An 18,863-nucleotide genomic window follows, 5' to 3' on the forward strand; every position below is an offset into this window, starting at 1 on the left:
CAGTTTTTGGCTAAGCACGAACCAAACACTGATCCAACACACTCATTTTGTGTCGTGTCACCTGACCATATTTTTACTATTTGAGTACACTTCTTGTTACCTTTAAACAGTGACTGTCTTGTGGCTTTTTATCATGTAATTAGATGACTGTGAATATTGACCTCTCAAAGTATAATGGTAGAAATGAGGATAGGTAGATGACGGCTGACATACAACAAAGGTCTGCAACCACATTCAAACCTGGAACATTCTGGTTTTATCGTCTTGGGCTGCAACTTATGACTCTTTTTGTGATCAACCAAGGTGATGTCTTTAAATGTCTTGTTTTGTCTGTCCAACACTCAAAACATATTGAGATAACTATAATGCTCAGAAAGGGAAAAGCAGCAAATTCTCACATTGAGAAGCTGAAGGCAACAAATATTTGGCATTTTTTTGCTTGAAAACCGATGAATCATCAGTTATAAGATAGTTGATGATTATTTTTCTGTTGATCAACTGATCAGCTAATCACTGCAGCTCTAGTACGATCAGTGTCTTAGACCTCTGAGCCACAAAGCCACTTTTATTACCCTCTTGGATGATTTTTTTTAATAGTTGCTCCAAAGGTTTATTTGTTTTTGACTAACTCCAACAGAAAGTTCAGTTCCTCTTAGCTGACATGATAAAATAAACTCACCTGTGTGTGTTAGGAGGTTGCAGAGTATTACAAAAAACTATTTATATAAGGAAAGCAAAAGACTATGGTGAACACTTTCTTTGACTCATTAATGAGTGATTCTGAAGATATAAAACCTTTTGCACATCCTACCTTAAATTTATCCTTAAAGGTGACCCATTGGGCTTTTCATTATTTTCTGTCATATAAATATATATGTATTACAATAATGGATGATTATGTTAAAAGTGGCCAAATAAAATAATCAAGGTCAAGGTCAAGGTCATGGTTACTACAATTTGTCTTGGATAAAGGGAAACTGCTGTGTCAAACCAGACATTACAAAACATAACATTAAATATAGAATAGAAACAACACAGTAAAGACAAAATACTTAAGTAAAGTATGTAAAATTAATCCCTGGGAGAAAAAAACCTCAGGCTTCAGAATTCTGCATACTGTGTTTTTGTTTTTTTGTTTTTTTTTTACTTTTTAGACCAGATGACTTCAACAATACCACCTCACAATGTAGCTGCATGCTAATTTAATGGAAACATGTAATTTTGGTTGCAGATGCTGTAAATGTCTCCCTGATTTGGGATCATATTCCTGCTGGAACAAGTTCTTTGTGTTGTATTTTTTACGGTTAAGAGTGGCACTATCCATTATTACAGTCATTCCAAGGCTGAAATGACGTGCAGACACACTGAGATGCATAATATCAGGAAACACTGACCAATCCGAGCAGGCTGGCCTTTTTTCAGGAGGGGGGCTTAAAGAGACAGGTGCTATAACAGAGCATGTCAGACAGAGAGTGATGTGATGCAGCACAGGCAGGCACTGGGGAAAATAAAGTGGTTTTCTTAGTTTGTTTTATTTGTTTTAGCATGTAAAGTTGTTCTAGTAGAAACCAAAAATGCAAGTATAAACCTGAGAATGAATGGGATTGGTTCCCTTTAAACCAACTGAATTCTATTTCACTGTGTTCATTTCTGTACAAGACATTGCTCCCCTCTCTGTCTCTCTTCCTCCACTCTTCTCAGTATCCTCTACCTCCTCATCCCTCCCCTCTCCGCCCAGCCTTTCCTTACCTAGCTGGAAAACCAATCCTGCATCATTCACATGCTAAAGACATTCTTCTCCTCTGCTGCTCCTTTACCTCCCTTTTCAATGACAGTCTTTCATATTGTGCACTCTCAGGAGATGCTGAGGTGTGTGTGTGTGTGTGTGTGTGTGTGTGTGTGTGTGTGTGTGTGTGTGTGTGTGTGTGTGTGTGAGAGAGAAAGAGAACCTGCCTGGCTGCCACCTCACACGGGCCGGGCCCAGATAAGAATAGCCATGTTCTCAGGTTGCCAGTGGCTGCTGTAAAGGGGGTCACTCAGTGACCACTCAGCCGTTTCTGATGGTGGGGAGGATAAACCTTCCAACTGAGCTTTTAGAGGTGGGACCACAGCCTGGTGGACAACACTTTCTCTGTGTGTATATGTGCGTGAGAGTGTTTGACAGGAAGAGGTGAGGAAAGAGAAGTGTTCATCTGACAATGGAGGGTGCATATACAACCAAAAACATTTGTATTGAGACATTAAATCTTTGCACCAACTGTGCTAGCTGATTGCTGATTAATTCAATATAGCAAGGTACTGTACATAGAATTTTTTTTTAAGAATTAAAAAAATGGGTGGTGTTTTTTTCATCTAAAACCCTGATTCCAAAAAGTTGGGAAGTTGCTGCGTAAAAAACATAAATAAAAATCTCTTTTGAACAGTATTTAATTGAATACAGCACAAAGACAAGATATTTAATGTTTAAACTGATAAACTTCATTGTTTTTGTAAAGATACACTTATACTGAATTTGATGCCTGCATTATGTTGCAAAAAAGTTGGGACAGAGGCAACAGAAGACTGGGAAAGTTGTGAATGCTCAAAAAACACCTGTTTGGAACATTCAGGTAAACGGGTTAACTGCTTACAGGTCATAGTATCGTGACTGTGTATGAAAGGGGCATCCTTGAAAGGCTCAGGTGTTGATAAGCAAGGACGGCGTGAGGTACACCACTTTGTAAAAATATGCAAGGTCCATCAGTCCATCAGTTCAAGAATGTTTGTCAGTGCTCAACTGCAAGGAATTTAGGATTTCACCATCTAAAATCTATTACATCGTCAAAAGATTCAGAGAATCTGGAGAAATCTCTGCACGTAAAGGGCAAGGCTGAAAACCACCACAGAATGCACATAACCTTTGACCCCTCTGACAGCACTGCACCAAAAACTGATGTGATTGTATAAAGGGTATTACTACATGGGCTCAGGAACACTTTGGAAAACCACTGTCAGTGCACACAGTTCCTCGCTGCATCTACAAATGCAAGTTTAGACACTACTATGAAAAGTGAAAGACATATATCAACAACATTCTGAAACATCTTCTGACTTCTCTGAGCCAGAGCTCATGTGAGATGGACTGACACAAAGTGGAAAAGTGTGCTGTGGTCTGATCAGTCCACATTTTAAAATGTTTTGAAAATCATTGACGTTGAGTCCTCCAGGCTTAAGAGGAACATGACCATACAGACTGTTACCAGCTCAAAGTTCTAAGCCAGAATCTGTGATGGTGTGGGGCCGTGTTAGTGCCCACGGCATCATGGGTAACTTGCTCATCTGTGAGGGCACCATGAATGCTGAAAGTAACATACAGGTTTTGGAGCATCATATGCTGCCATCCATACGGCTATTCAGGGAAGTCCTTTCTTATTCCAGCGAGACAATGCCGAGCCACATGCTGCACATGTTACAACAGCGTGGCTTTGTAGTAAAGAGTATGGGCAACAGACTGGCCTGCCTTCAGTGCAGACCCATCTCCAACTGAAAATGTGTGGCGCATTATGAAGCGCAAAATATGACAATGGAGACTCTGAACTGAAAGAATTTCATTTTGACAGAAATCATGTATTTTCAACAGAAAAAAAGTATTGCGCAACACTTTCCTTTACTGTTCCACACCTGGAGAATTTTGTTAATCTCGTGGGCAACATCATATTTTCTTGCACACTGTGACTGGTAGTGTTACTATCATCACCATTGAGATGAAGTATGATGATGAGCCTGCATGGTTTCTAGAGTGCATTTGACTCCCAGAGAATTTTCAGAAGAAGAAAAAGTAATTTACATTGAGTGTTTTCTGTCTTTGTCAGTGTGTGAACATTTTAGTGCCTTTACAAGTCACAGAGGCCTTTACAAGTGAGATCGAGAGACAGAGTGAAAGATCAAAAGCCAAACTATGACAATGACATCTTTTGAAAGTGCTTTCCTCCTTAAACAAAAAATGTTGCCTTTGGAGGCTTACTCTGTGTTAGCTAGTATCACTTTACAAGAGGAGAAAACCTGGGAGCCAGCTGAAAACACAACACAAGGGCACAACACTGACAATGTTCAGACCCAAGGGCGACCGATACATGTCGAGGAATGGGCACAGATACCAACATATGAGCAGAAGGCGCTGGTTCAGCTACAGCATCCCTAATCATCCTGATCCTGATCCCTTAATGTAATAAGCTGGCTACATCCCAAAACATTTTCTGGATGTAAAAAGAATGAAGGAAAGACAGTTGGATGTTTTGTTAAGAGTACAGTATCGCCCGGTGTGAGAGCTAACACTCTATCCTCCATTAAGGCATTGTTGTTATTAATAGCTCCCATTACATCACACTGGCCATAGGCAGGGCTGTGCTATGATGTGATCCTAGTGTACGCAGACGTAAAACCTTATGCAACGATGGTCAGGCAAAATGGCACAGTGTCGATGTGCTGAAGGGGAAAACATGTAAAGGTTAAATACAATCAGAATAAAACAACTTGCTATGGAAATTTCTCTGAATGCATTCCCATTAATATTGCAATTATGCATCAACTGGATTTTTCACACTGTACACCTGTGCAAAAATACCACATTTACAGAGAATACCAGAGTTTCAACACGGTCATTACATCTAATCACCATAATAAGACTAATCTAATATAACGTTATGCAGCCATTTTATTTTATTAATCAGAAAATCTAACCTCTTAGTATCTGTCTGTAAATCTGAGAATTAAATTCAACTAGAGTTGCACATTGTCTCTGTGATCAAACCCTGAGGGGTGTGTGTGTGTGTGTGTGTGTGTGTGTGTGTGTGAGTGAATGTGTTTGAGTTTGTGTTTGAGTGTGTGCGTGCGCACGAGTGTGTGTGATGGATTTGCTGCTCACGCTGTTCTCACACCACACACCAGACACAGGGGGTCCCTGAGCTCTCAAACAAGGCTATGTTTACTTAAATTACTGTACACACACAGTCAGACAGGCAGAAACACACACACACAGACACATACACGAAGAGTAATAAAAAAAACTGGAAGAACGGGCCCAGAGTGATGAGGATGAGATAAAGGAGAAGGAAGACAACTGCAGGAAAGAAGGAGTCGGTGTACACAAAAAGCTTGGAGGAAGAAGAAGAGGAGCAGGATGAGGAGGAAGATGATGATGACGGTGGTGGTACTGTATCTGATGGGATGAGAAGAGTGTGAGGCAGTATGTTCCTGTGGTGCAGTGGACTGGACCTTATCAATGTTCACTTCTTTTCCACTGGTGGAAACTCACAACTGGGCTGATTTATCTGTCCTGTAACTGCTCACTTTCACCTCACTGACTCTTCAGTTTTTAACTATTTGGTTTTAGTTGTGTTGTATCACTCTATGTGGCACTTAAATTTATTTCTGCTTCTGGCAGCATGGTGCCAACATTTTCCAACGGCTTCACACTGGCTTGTTTCTAATCAAAAACTGTTATGTTGTCTGCCATCTCAATGCACTGAAAAAAAAATACTGTAAAGAGATCTAACAAATCACCTGTGACCTCAGGGGCCAGTCAATGTCCACATTCATGTGTGAACATAAAAGCTGAAACAATGAGTCGTTGCCTTATATGAGAATAAACTGAATAGCTTTGGATTGATTGTAAGTTTGGGCAGTAACATAGCATTATGTTATACCTGGATATTTAGAAATCCAATGGTATGATTTTCAGTATCGTCAAAAATACAGACGCTCCTCTTTTTTATTAAACTGATATAGAGTCCTCTCTGACCCTAACAGAGATGATGTTTGACTAAAGTTGTACTGACACCTGATATAATGATAAATTCAGACGTAACTTTTTTGTCTCTACTGGAGGTTTTTTTTGTGTTGTCCATGGTTGTATCTCATGTTGAAGCTGTATTGAATGGCTGCAGGCAGCCTTGGATAATTTTAAGGGAGAAATGTTTGTAAATGTGGACTGAGGTTCAATTCAATTCAGTTTCATTTAGAAAGCCCAATATCACAAATCACAATTTGCTTTACAGCATACAACATCCCTCTGTCCTTTGGACCCTCACAGCAGATAAGGAAAAACTCCCCCCAAAAAAACCCTTTAAAAGGGGAAAAAATTGGTAGAAACCTCAGGAAGAGCAACTGAGGAGGTCTGTTATACTCCCCCATGTTTTGTTCGATGAGATGTTGCCAATGCTTTCTATTACAAAAAGGGGGTGGTCCAGTGATCATGTCTCTTGGTTGTTATGTGCTGTAATTTCTGTTTTGTTCTGTTGACCTGTCAAAAACATCAATCAAAGAAAATACGGAGATGCTGTATATCGGCAATGTATTGCAGTGCACAGCACGCGCCACCAGAGGTCAGTCTGCACCTGTGGAACACGCAGCTGAGCTGAGAAAGACGGTGACTGTGAGTGGTAGGGATAACATTACTGGACAGGTAAAAAGCCTACCAAAAACAGCAGAGAGAGACAGTGGGGGGAAAAAAGTATATCTTTATGTTTATCTCTGTGAAGTAACGGTTTATCTCAACCAAACAGGAGTTTGTGATAGCTGTAGCCCTTCCAGGATGTTCTGATGCTGTGATCACAACAATTGTGCAGTGAAATCAGACATTCTTGACCACAATAATCCCATAAAGTGCCCCCAAAATCCTGGTGGGACTGTACCACACCTTTGGTGAGTTTAATTAACAAGGCAGTTAACTTAGTCTTAGTTTGATGAAAGACACAAACTTGAATTTAGAAGGTGAACAGTAAAATTTGTCTGTTTTATAAGGAAATATAATAAGGAATAATAATATATAAGAACACATCTCCCTGCTGAAACTACTGGGGTCGGGGATTGTTTGTTTTTTGTGACTGTGGATTTGGTGCCATAATAAAAAACTGCACGATAATTTTGGCCCGTTATTGGTATCGGCTGATATTGGCTTAAAATGAAGAATCGGCCAACACTTTTTCTTATTCGGCACAATGAATGAATATTACATACATTGATAAGTATTCTTACATTTCATGTCTCCATCTGCTGGTGGGCCATCACAATAAGAGCATGCATTCATAATATGATGTTAATTCCACTACAGATGGCTTAAAACTCGATGGGGGAAAAAGCTAATATATCAATATTAGGGGTGGGAATCACCACAGTCTCCACAATACGATATTATCATGATACGGTATACAATTATTGCAATTTTAAATGTGTTACGATTTGTTCAGTGTTGCGATAAAATATGTTGAGATATATTGCAATTTATTACCTGTTTTCAATTACAAACAATGTCCCAAAAGGAAAACTTTGTCAACATCTGTATTATCTAATAAGATAAAGTCTCACTTCAGCCATTTTTTTCTGCAGCAAAATGTATCTAGTGGACTGAAATATCAAATCAGCCATAAATCCAATATGGTGCATCCATAAATGTGTACTTTCACAGTGTGTGGTCTTTGACTTTCACGTCACATTTTCTTAATTTTTAAGGGAATTTTCTCCTAAGAACCAAAATAAACCACTGAAAAAACTTCATAGTCCCTTCTGTCACACATAAACAATCATGATGAAGCCAGTGATATATCCTGGAAAGAATGATGGTGTTGATAGAGGCTACCTGAACTGAGCGAGCAGCAGCCCTCCCAGGGACGACCCGCAGATGGAGAAGCCCATGGCGATGACGCCATTCCAGAAACCGAGCTCCCTGGCGGTCATGTGATGATCCAACAAGAAAAGAGGAAACATGGTCACTGCACCCTGCTCACCTGCAGACATAGTAACAGGAGAGAGAGGTGGACAATAGAAAAAAGATCAAGAGAGAAAAGAAGATGAGAAACAGAGGGAGAAGAAGAGGGGAGACGGGAAGGCAAGAGAGAGACTAGAGCAAGTTATTCGATTAAATATATTGATGGCAGAACATACAATCAATACAACACATATTATGTACTGTATGTCTCTGACTAAGCATCACTGTTTTTCACCTACAGTAAATATGTGAGACAACTCCTGAATACACACGCCTATTCCAATCACAGTCAAACACAATGAGGATGTTGTAGCGAACTGTTTAGCCTGCAAGACTGAACAACATGGTTTTCCTAAGATGACAACTGCAGAATCAAATACAGCACACCGACAAGCAGCGCACCTAGGCCTATTCCTGGAAAGTGTCAATAATAGATGCCTGACAAGAAAAAGAATACCCTCAGTCACTTTATCAAATGGGGGCCTAGCACTTTTCCTAAAGCACAAAAAGGAAAACACAACAAAAACACAGAAACTTCCACAGATGAAACAGACCTCACAAAGACCTTTCAGTCAAAATAAAAAGTTTCTGTCAGACAATAAGACTTTCTCTGTGTGGCGTTGAGTGTGGGGGTAATGTTCTGCTGAACATTACAGTAAAATATTCAGTGGCGCCGACTATACGCCATTATTATATTAATGGAGACTGACTTCAGAAAGACAGTGGGACCAAGGAGCTGCGTGAGTGACAGCTTGGCTCCCAGACTGCTGTCAAAGACGACGCAACACAACCAACGACTCACTCACTCAGTCAGCCAGGAGACAAACAAAAATAGAGGAGGAAAAAAAAAGACAGATGAAACAGACTGAAATAAAAAAATATAATAAGAGAAAGCTGAGAAGCTCCCAGTGATAGGGAGTGCAGCAGCAGAACGAGTGTCACCGCTGCAACGGCGGCGTGACAACCCAGCAGAAACGTGGCGTAGGAAATGGATTCTCTGTGTAGGAAACACTTGTCTCTCACTTCTGTCACCCCTGTTTCACTGTTGGCACTTTACATGTTGGTAATAAACAGGGATGATTATGTTAAAGTTGATCATGAAAATAAAAGTGAACAAGTCAGGTAGGGGAGTGACATATCCGGCTGTGTGATATTTTTCTTTCAGATATAAGTGAGGAGTATAAGTGAAAGAGAAATGAGAAGAGTAAGCCTTTTACATCACAGCAGACATACTGACAGCACTGGACTTAGCATATTACTGTATTATTTCTAACAAGAGCAAATACTAGTGTGAAATGAACACAAATTAACAATGCAGCGAACAAACAATAATGATAATTAACAAACAATAAGAGAATACAATATGTGTTAATTCAGTCTTCCTCTTGTTTTTGTGCTGCATCCCAGATGGCTTTTGGCTTTTCATATTTTCTCGCTCTAATGCTCTACATATTCACTCCATTTCACCCTTTCACCTAATGTTCAATTTTGCATCTGTAGATTTTTACTCCCAAACCCACAATGTGGTCAAACCCCAGACAACAGACTTACAGGACATCTTTATGATATATCACATCACATTACTATCACTCCACACACCCAGTGGGAGCTGCGCCAATACACTTACACCCTCTTTGTGCATTACTCACATTTTCATCTTCTGTCATCCTCTGTGCTCAACTGTTTTGAGCTGCATCAACTGTGCAATAACCATATTAGTCATAATAAAGTAAACATTGGCAGCAGCGGTACCCATGATGCCTGGGTTGTTTACCCATGGTTCTGTGCTCCCGTTCCTGCCTGCCTGTTGTTTAGCTCAAAGCTCGGAGCTTTCACAGTCCTGCCTTCAACTAATTATTTCTTTAAAGAGGGGGGTTGGGGGAGGGCGTGCAGACAAACACAACCAGGCTGATTATTCCTTTCTATAAATATTCTCAAAGCAACAATTGTCCATTTCAGCAGGGATTTCATTAGACATACGCAAAGATTAAACAAGCAGAGTGAAGGGGAAGGAGAAAAGGGTGGAACAAGAGCGAACTGGGGGGGGTGGAGGATGAGAGAGAGGGAACAGAGTGGGGGGAAAGAGAAGGACTAAGATTAAGTCAGTGATAACGAGAAAAATGAAAAGGACAGAAATAAAGAAAAGGGCAGAGAGAGGAACGGCAGTAGGTGAAAAAGGGCAAGAGAGCTTAAAAAATACATGTAGAGCAGCAAATAACAATCATAATGCATTTATTTAAAAAAGAAAGATGAGAGTTAAACATGAGTGGAAAGACAGGAGAGCAACATGGGATGGAGACAGCTAAAGACAGAGGAAGAGGAGGGGGGAGGCAGATGAACAGAGACATTGTTAGGAGGTTAGTGAAGAGGAAACAGAGGAGGGATGGCAGGCTCACAGAAAACTCTGTTTATGTTTACATTAGAGGCAGACAGCACAGAAAGACAAAACAATTTAACATTAAGAGAAGTGACAGGTCTGGTTTAATCATCCTGGTTATTTAAAGGTGCTTCATGACGACATCAATCACTAACTAGACTGCAAGCAAGAATAGTGGGGTCCATGCACCCTGACATAAAGACACAGAGAGAAACAAAACTATTTACTTACTTTATTTGGATAGTCCAGCTACAGATAGTTTTATAGAGTATTTGTAAAATTTCAGCAGTTTTTTAGTTGAGATTCAAATGTTTCACTTTGTTTGTAGCTTTTCAACAGATTATCTATAGAGTAGGTTTATACCAATTCATGAACATACCTACATATTCTCAGGATAATTTAGATGACCTTGAACTGTTCATTCAACCTATGAGTAGTTCAAGTTCAACTAAATTATTCTGAGTGAATGTCACATATAGGCCTATCTATAAATCTACAGAGTGAAACATTTGAATCTCAACTAATAAACTGTTTAAATGCTACAAATACTCTATAAAAAATTCTGCAAGTGGACTATCCAAATAAACAGTTATTTTCTGCTAAAGATTGAATAGTTTTTGTTATTTCATATTAGAGATTTCTATCTCTGTGTTTTTGTTCTTGCTTTTTATCTCATAGTAATTGCTTTTTGTTGCTGTCCAATGAAAAGCATGTTTCTTTGTGGTGATGTAGAATTGTTCAAATAAACTGAAGGATTGAGTGTTACTTTATTTGGTTCAATTCCTGAGCTAAATAACCCATCGTTTTGTCTGAAAAATGCATTGTCACAATGTTGTAAACAACATCATCTTTCTTAGCTCAAAAAAAGAATGACATTTTGGAGATACAAGGTTGTCATGGGCAACAATGTTATGTTACACCAAATCGTCAATCAAAACGGATCAAATCACACTGACACAGTCCAGTTGAGGCAGTTTAGTTTTTCAGTTACTCTCTTAATTAATAACAGGGGTAACGGGTATTTGGGGTGTTTTTTGTTGTTGTTGTTTTTATTTTAATGTATTGTTTCTTATTCAGTCTTGAATAAGCAACACTATATTTAATGTTATAGGTAAATACTGATGATTAGAGACCAAGTTTTTAGATGCTTTGAGAAGGAAAGTGACAGAGAGAAGGAAGGAAGGCAGGTTGTTTTATTCATCCTAGTTATGCTTCATGGCAACATATTAGCATCGGTTTAGTAAGATGGATTTCATCAAAAATTGGCTGATAGCTTTACTTCAAAAAAGGAAACATGGCACATAACAGAAAGAGGTCACTGTATTAGCAGTGAAAACAGAGTTAAAGCTTTTTTTTCTTAACAGCTATGGCTCAGTGAATACTGTGAAACACCGGTGTGTGTCATTTTAGCAAAGCAAAAGACACAAGCAAATGCAGCAGCATCTTTATGAGAGAAGTGGTCTTCATTTTAAATGAACACTACAATGTTCAGTACTAAAGTTTTTGTTAGCTAGCTGCTCGGGTAGCTTCATCAACACAAAGTATCTCTCATCTTGACTCGTTTAGTAGTTATTCCAAGTTAGTTTTGCAGTTACACACTGACTTGTAAAAATCTGACACATAGCACCTTTTTCCATGGTGATTAGATGGGAGAGATGGTCTGTGATTATGTGTGAATGTAAATGTGTGGCAGAGGGGGATGTGTTGTGGTATAGAGAGGGATCAGAGTAGGATGAGAGTGAGATGAGGGTGAGAGGTCGACGAGGACAGTGGGGTCAAGTCCCGACGTCTATGCTGCAGCTTAGACAAAAGAGCCGGCAGAGCAGGAGAGATCACCGACGACACTGCACAATGACATTATCACTCCCTGCTGAGAGCATGGTAAACAGAGACAGGCTCATACATACTACATGTTTGAGCAATGCACACGCACACACACACACGCGCACACACACACACACACACACACACACACACACACAAATGTCTATATGCATACACATGCACACACATGCACACACACCTTTCAGCTCCTCTGGCTCCCTGGGGATAAAACAGTAAACAGAGCCCTGTCTATACACACCTTCACAATATCCTAATACATATTAGTCTTTTCACACACGCGCACACACACACTAAGAGCCCCTGCAGATCAATGTAGATGTCAAGGAGTTCTCTGTGGCCCTCCAGGGGTCAAGAACATAGGAAAACATACTCGTAGAAGCAAGACAACAACCATGTCTCCACCCAACCCAGTCCTGCTAGGTTACTGGGTTGATTTGCTGTGATTAGTTATGTAATATATCCATTCAGGGTCTTAGGAGTAAACACACTCCTTGTCATTTTGAATGATTGGTGTAGGAATTTGGCTGTGCTACTATTTAATTCTCTCATTTGAAGAGGCGCTTTGGGCTGCAGACGTTTTTTGTGTGATACAAACACGGACGCAATCTGTGATCCAAACATTACTAACACACTACCATAACTGAAGGATTGGGACCTCCAGACAATAATTGATCTAAGTTATTAGTGTTTTCTAAAGCTATTAAAGGTTTCTATACATCAGTTACACCAACAAAATAGGCCAATATCAAATATTCTCTGTTACAGAAGCACATACTATTTCGTCATTAGTCGGAAAATCAAGTCTGCATTTATATTTAGCTCATTATGTGAGATTTATGTGGTCAAAAAATTAGGATTAGACATTTAAACATCTAGAAAGGTCTTGCACCTACATGTCTCTGCATGGACCAGTGTGTTTATTTCTATTGCCATTTTGCTCCTTGTCTCTCTCAGGGCACCATGTGGTGCTTGTTCATTAATTCATCCCCTCCTTCAGCCTCCCTCCCTGCAGTCCTTCTTTTCCCCTCTGGAAAATACCCCCCACTCCCTCCCCAAGTTTCTCTCTTCTCTCATTCCCACTCCTCCACCTCCCTTCATATCTCATAACTACATGACCTCCACCAATCCCTTGTGCTGACTTCTATGTCTCTGGGACTGCTCTGCGGACTAGACTGCAGGTTTCATGTCAATACTGGGATGTATTCTGTGAGTGTTTGAGTTGAGCAGTGCAACATTTTTTATGCATTTGTTTTAAATTTATTGATGACCCAATAGATATATGTGACTATATTGGCAGCCTCAGTGCAGCCCTACAAACCGTCTGTCCAAATCCTCTGTTTTACCCTCCTGATCTGGAGAGGTGTCAAATCAACTTAATGGTCCTTTTTTAACTATAGTTTGTGAAGCTGTTGAACTGTATTGCATTACAATGAGAGGTGTGTCTAATATTTTGTCAAACCAATTTATATCAATGACATGTACAAAACAAACTGACAATGGAGTGTATTTTATCATTAGTGCTTATAGCTGTCTTTTTAGAGGAGAGGGTTCAAAGGGACAAAGCTTTTCTTTTTGTGTGTTCATCCATCCATTCCTCCGTCCACCTGGTCAGTTCCCAGAGAAAGCCACCATCAGGGTCCACCCCTTTCCAACATCACTTACCTCTCTTGTCAAACACACAGGGCTAGAGACTCCCTGCCTCTAAAAAGAACCAGTTCGGACATGTGCAACACTGCAGCATCACTCACACCAGGGATGTGTAATAAATTGCTGGTAATAATGTGGAAATAAATGAGGACTCACAATAAAAGAATTTTGATTAAAAGCATTTTCGTGTTGATATAGATGACAAATGTGCAGTAAAATATTATTGTTCCTTGCACTGTCAAATTGTAATAATGGACACTTTAGTTTGCAATATCTTTTTGGTATTTAAAATTACTTAAACAGTGCATGTGCAATACAGTTCATGGCCACAACTGGAAATCTCTCATTTGCTGACCTGTTCTCCCTCCTCAAACTACTTCCCTCCTCCCCATATCCTCCGTCCGTCCCTCCGAGTCCACCCAGACAGTTCTCCCATCATGCCTGTGGCCTCAGATGGCACAGGGGTCACAGTTCAGACACAAGGCACCCTATGATTGGCCACAGTGTTGGACGCAGCGCAAACTCAGAGTTCATTAGGGATAGATGAGGCGAGGGGTCTCTGTTTGTATATGTGTGTGTGTGTGTGTGTGTGTGTGTGTGTGAAGCAGGGGAGGGGGGCTCAGACAGGCAGATCACCAGTCTCACACAAACATACCAACACACCCCTTGAACAAAAACAATACTGTCTCACAGAGGCAATTACGCTGGCACATCCAGGCCTAATCTAAAATATTACACAATCTTTCTTTCGCGAAGGTGGACTGCTACAAAAGGAAATGCTAACAAGTGACAAGGCTGTTAATGAATCTACCAGAGAAAACACTTAGAGTAATTTGTGCTGTAATCATGAGCATCAGCCGATAGTGTGTGTGAGTGTGACAGAGAGAGTGTTCTGGGGTGGGGGGTTGCTCCCTAGACAGATTAGGGGGTCCAGCCAACCTTCATATTTTGTCTAGTAGTGTCGTCTGCTGGGGCTCATCCGATTACTGAGCCACCCTTAACACTCTCTCAAAAACACACACGCACACGCACACACACACACAATCTAAAAACAAAGGCATATACATTCAAGCACATACACAAGTAAAGGCTATGCAAATGTGAGCAGACAATCATATTCCCGCCACCCACATATACACACACATAAACACACATCAGTGTGATGTGCCGTCTTCCATTTCGGTTTCTGAACGCAACAGACACAAAGACACTCTAATCCTTACATAATCCCCTTCTGCTACCAAACACCAAACTCTGGTCATATCAACTCTCTCTCCCACACACACGCAGGCTTGACTGATCCAAAACTACTTTAAAAATGTTTGTCTTTTATTGGAACAAACTCTTTCACATACAAAACTGTCTGCGTGGAAGTTAAATACACTCAAACTAACATTGTATTCTCATTCAAGTGCCTTAGGTTAATACTTTTATAGCTGTGACATTAAAAAAACATCTGCTTCATCTCAGCAGGGCCTGTATTTTACAAGTATGTAGAGGACCTGCTCAGAAACAATATATTGTCTAACAATACTAACTTCCCAAACTTTTTCCCATACATTCATTCCTGAGTTGAGTCTTCATGGACACACCAACAGAGACATCTAGTGGTGAGCTCTGGGCCCTACATGAAGGTATGAACATGACTAAAGAAAAGGTCACAGTAGAACAAAAAGGACCTTTCAAGAAATGTAACTTTGAATTGCTTTAGGGAGGTTTCTGTTTTCTTTTTTATGTCTAGCTTGTGAACAGAAAGCAAATAAAATTTGATCAGCTGATAAACTGAGCTCCCATTTCTGGGTAGATAAACTGGAAGCGCTCTTCTTTTCTGTGCTCCTTCTCTTCTGCACCTTTCTTCCTGAACTCTTGTCATTAATGATCATTTGAACTTAGTATCAATTAATTGAGCAAAAGAAAATTAATCGGAAACTATCCTGATAACTGATTTATTGTTTCAGTCATTTATCTAACAGTTAGATAAATGACTGAGAGTTAGATTCAAACTCCTACCACTCTCTGGGTCCACCCTCTACAATGTGACAATTTGCTGCTTTTGTCTGTTTTATATGTTGTACACCTAATATCACTGGACATTTGAAGATGCATCCTTGAAAAATGTGGTGGGAATTTGTCATCTTTTTGCGACATGCTATAGATCTAACGATTCCTAAAGAAAATGACTGACAGATTAATCAATTAAGAAAATAACTGTTCGGAGCAGCCCTAAAACAAAGGACAATTTCAACAGGGGTGTTCAGATAATATCAGTATTAAAGGTCCAGTGTGTAGGATTTAGGAGCATCTATTGGTAGAAATGGAAGATAAAAGTCATAGCTATGTTTTCATTAGTTTGTAATCACCTCAAAATAAGACTTTTTGTGTTTTTATTACCTTACAATGAGCCATTCATACAGAACAGGTCCTCTTCCACAGAGTCCATCATGTTGTTTCGACAGTAGCCCAGAATGGGCAAACCATACACTGGCTCTAGATAGGGGCATTTGCGTTTTTGCGTATCCGCATCGGCCACCGTAGTTCTCCTACATGCTTAGCACACACGAGAAGTTTCAGCAAGTTGAAATCTGCAAAATCACTGCTTGATACCAATAAATCCTTTACACTGGACCTTTAGTAGCAGGCCTAGGTAGCAAAGATATAGAAGCATAAATTTACAAAATGCAAATGATGCAATATTAAATCAATTGGCCAAAGGGGGGGCGCTATAGCAACCGATTGAAATTGCAAACTTTGAAAGGGCATATCTCATGCCCCGTATGTCGTAGAGACATGAAACTTTGCTCAAAGATGCCTCTTCTCATGAGGAACAAATTTGCCTCAAGAACCCATAACTTCCGGTTATATAGATTTTCCGCCATTTTGAATTTTTTGAAAAACACTTAAAGGTAGGGTCTGTAGGATTTTCCAGCTGCTGTTTATTGCTCTCTCATTGGCTGGGGAAATCTCCGCCCAGAAGGGGTCCAAGCTCACAAAAACATCAAAATACAGTTAAAGGGCAGGAGCTCTGCAAACAGAGTCACCACCCCACGAGTAGAAACCCATAGGTGATGATCAAGCAGGACTTCATTTGTATTATATCTATATTTTGCTTTGTTTGAAAATCCTCCAGATTCTACCTTTAAAATCGATCTCTTCCTAGGAAGTTTGATCGATCTGCATGAAACTCGGTGAACATAATCTAGGGACCAATATCTAAAGTTCCCTCTTGGCAAAAGTTGGAAAACTTACTAAAACTGAGCTTCTATAAGGCAATGATTTTAACTATCTGCCTTTCAACGTGCTACCTCAACCACTAATGTACAGTTTTAGCCCACTAACTATCCCACTATTGGCAATGGTACTATTGTACTTTCAATAAAGCAATCGTATTATTGAATTCAAAAACTCTGTCTGAATACATTGCTCTTCTTAATGGGTTCAGTTGACTATTTAATCTGCAATTTCCTATGACCTGCATCCCAAACACACACCATGTAAAACTGTACGTGCACTTAATGGGTATGGAATAGTTAGAGCAATTTATGAGTCTATGAATTTTAATTTTCAATTTAAGTGTTTGTGTATTAATCAGACTTACCTAGTTTGTATGTGAGCACATATAGGACAGTCCAGGGGGTGCCGGGCACTGCCAGCATCTTCCTCCACACTCTCCATGGCCTCATAACTTCTCCTCCCTGCCCTGCCCTCCTGCTGCCATCTGCCTGTTGGCCCCTCAAAGTCTCATCGTCCAGCACTGGGGCCCCCCACACAAACAGAGCCACGCCTGCATACACAAACGTCAGCAGCATAAACATCCAGCTCCATCCAGCCACGTCAATCACTGCAAGCAGCCCACCTCCGGCAAACACCGATCCAGCTTTATAGCCAACGACTTGGGCTGTGTTGCCCAACCCTAGCTCCCCGCGACCTTTCAACAACCCCACCGCAGCCCCATCTACAGCAATATCCTGGACAGAGGCCAGGGTGTTCATGGCCAACAGGGTTCCTGCTACTCCCCAGATATGTGCTTCTGGAGCCAGGGCAGCACTGGAGAGGCATGTCAGAGCCAGCCCAGACACCGTCCCAACCAGCCAGCGACGCTTGGTGCCAAGCCGGTCCACTAAAGGGGCCCAGAGCACCTTGAGGACCCATGGGAAGTAGAGGATCTTAGTGAAACCGATGCGGGTTAGGGAATGGCCAGCTCCACGCAGGTAGACAGGAAGCAGGGAAGACTGGAGACCGTAGGGGATGCCCTGGACAAAGTACAGCAGGCCCAGGAAGACTAGTTTGTCATTCATGATCTACCTTCACAAGTGACCCTGTAATTGAGCAGACGCTGCAGAGATCCATTGGTCAGGTCATTGTCATTATTTTGATTAAAGGGGAGCTCTTCAAATGGACTGGCTGACCCAGATGGACAGATTTACCTGAAATGAAATGAAAAGACAGTATGATGTTTAGGGTTATTGATGATGAATATGTAACGTCGTTGCAGAACTTATGGGGTGTCTACAGACTGTCACAGATACCATAAGCAGCCTTAAAAGGATGTGTCTGTACTGCTGCTTTACTGCCCAGCTCAGTTATCAGTCACGTTAACCCAGCTAACGTTAGCTCCTCAAAGTCAAATGACTTCTGTGCATAAACATGTTCAATATCACTGTGGCCACTTGAGTTTTCATCATTTAACTTATATCAGCACACAAACGTTACTTTGCTGCGTTGGCATTTTGCTGACAGTTAAGTTTGCTGCGGAAACTGACTGACTAGATACCGTTAGCTAACTAGCCTGCTGTCATGCCAACCTTAGTAAACGAACAGCTATAAAATATATTTGTACAGCATGTCAGTATCATTAGGGGTTGTGTTACAACCAGAAAAGTAGCTCCGTATCTGTTATGAGATAAATCGTAACACATACTGAGAAAGAAAGTTGGTTAGCCTAGCGTTAGCTAACCGGAGAAGGTGCTCCGCTTGTTTATAGTTGTGCTCTGTATGAGCTATGAGGTTGCCAGGTTCTGTGACATCGATCCCCCTCCTGCGGATGAAAAACCAAGAGGAGGTCGTGTTCATTTTACGTTTATGACATAAAAGTGTGTGTCTGCTTTCTGTCTATTAACACACACATATTTTGCAATCATTTGTAGACTATTACAAACCAATAAAGGGATTTTATGTGTCTACCCATCTGGCAACCCTGGGATCCCCTAATGACGCTAAAGTGCAAAAAAGCTGTAGCCTACTGTAACAACC

At 40.6% G+C, this 18,863-nt stretch overlaps 1 protein-coding gene across 2 annotated transcripts in view; it reads right to left on the bottom strand.

Moving 5' to 3' along the window:
* Positions 1-18,621, bottom strand: part of mfsd3 (major facilitator superfamily domain containing 3) — a 29,562-nt gene extending 10,941 nt beyond the window's left edge. For both annotated transcript variants that reach the window (XR_007449565.1, XM_049579261.1), the window contains exons 1-3: positions 18,532-18,621; positions 17,209-18,037; positions 7,616-7,763 (exon numbers count right to left, since the gene is read on the bottom strand). Coding sequence is in view for 1 of the 2 variants with exons in the window: in XM_049579261.1 (XP_049435218.1) it covers positions 7,616-7,763; positions 17,209-17,908 (848 nt within the window). In the remaining variant the exon portion in view is untranslated. The remainder of the gene's footprint in view (positions 1-7,615; positions 7,764-17,208; positions 18,038-18,531) is intronic.
* Positions 18,622-18,863: the final 242 nt, after the last annotated feature.

This window comes from Epinephelus fuscoguttatus, linkage group LG6 (assembly GCF_011397635.1).
Source record: "Epinephelus fuscoguttatus linkage group LG6, E.fuscoguttatus.final_Chr_v1".
In the NCBI taxonomy this organism is placed as follows: domain Eukaryota; kingdom Metazoa; phylum Chordata; class Actinopteri; order Perciformes; family Serranidae; genus Epinephelus; species Epinephelus fuscoguttatus.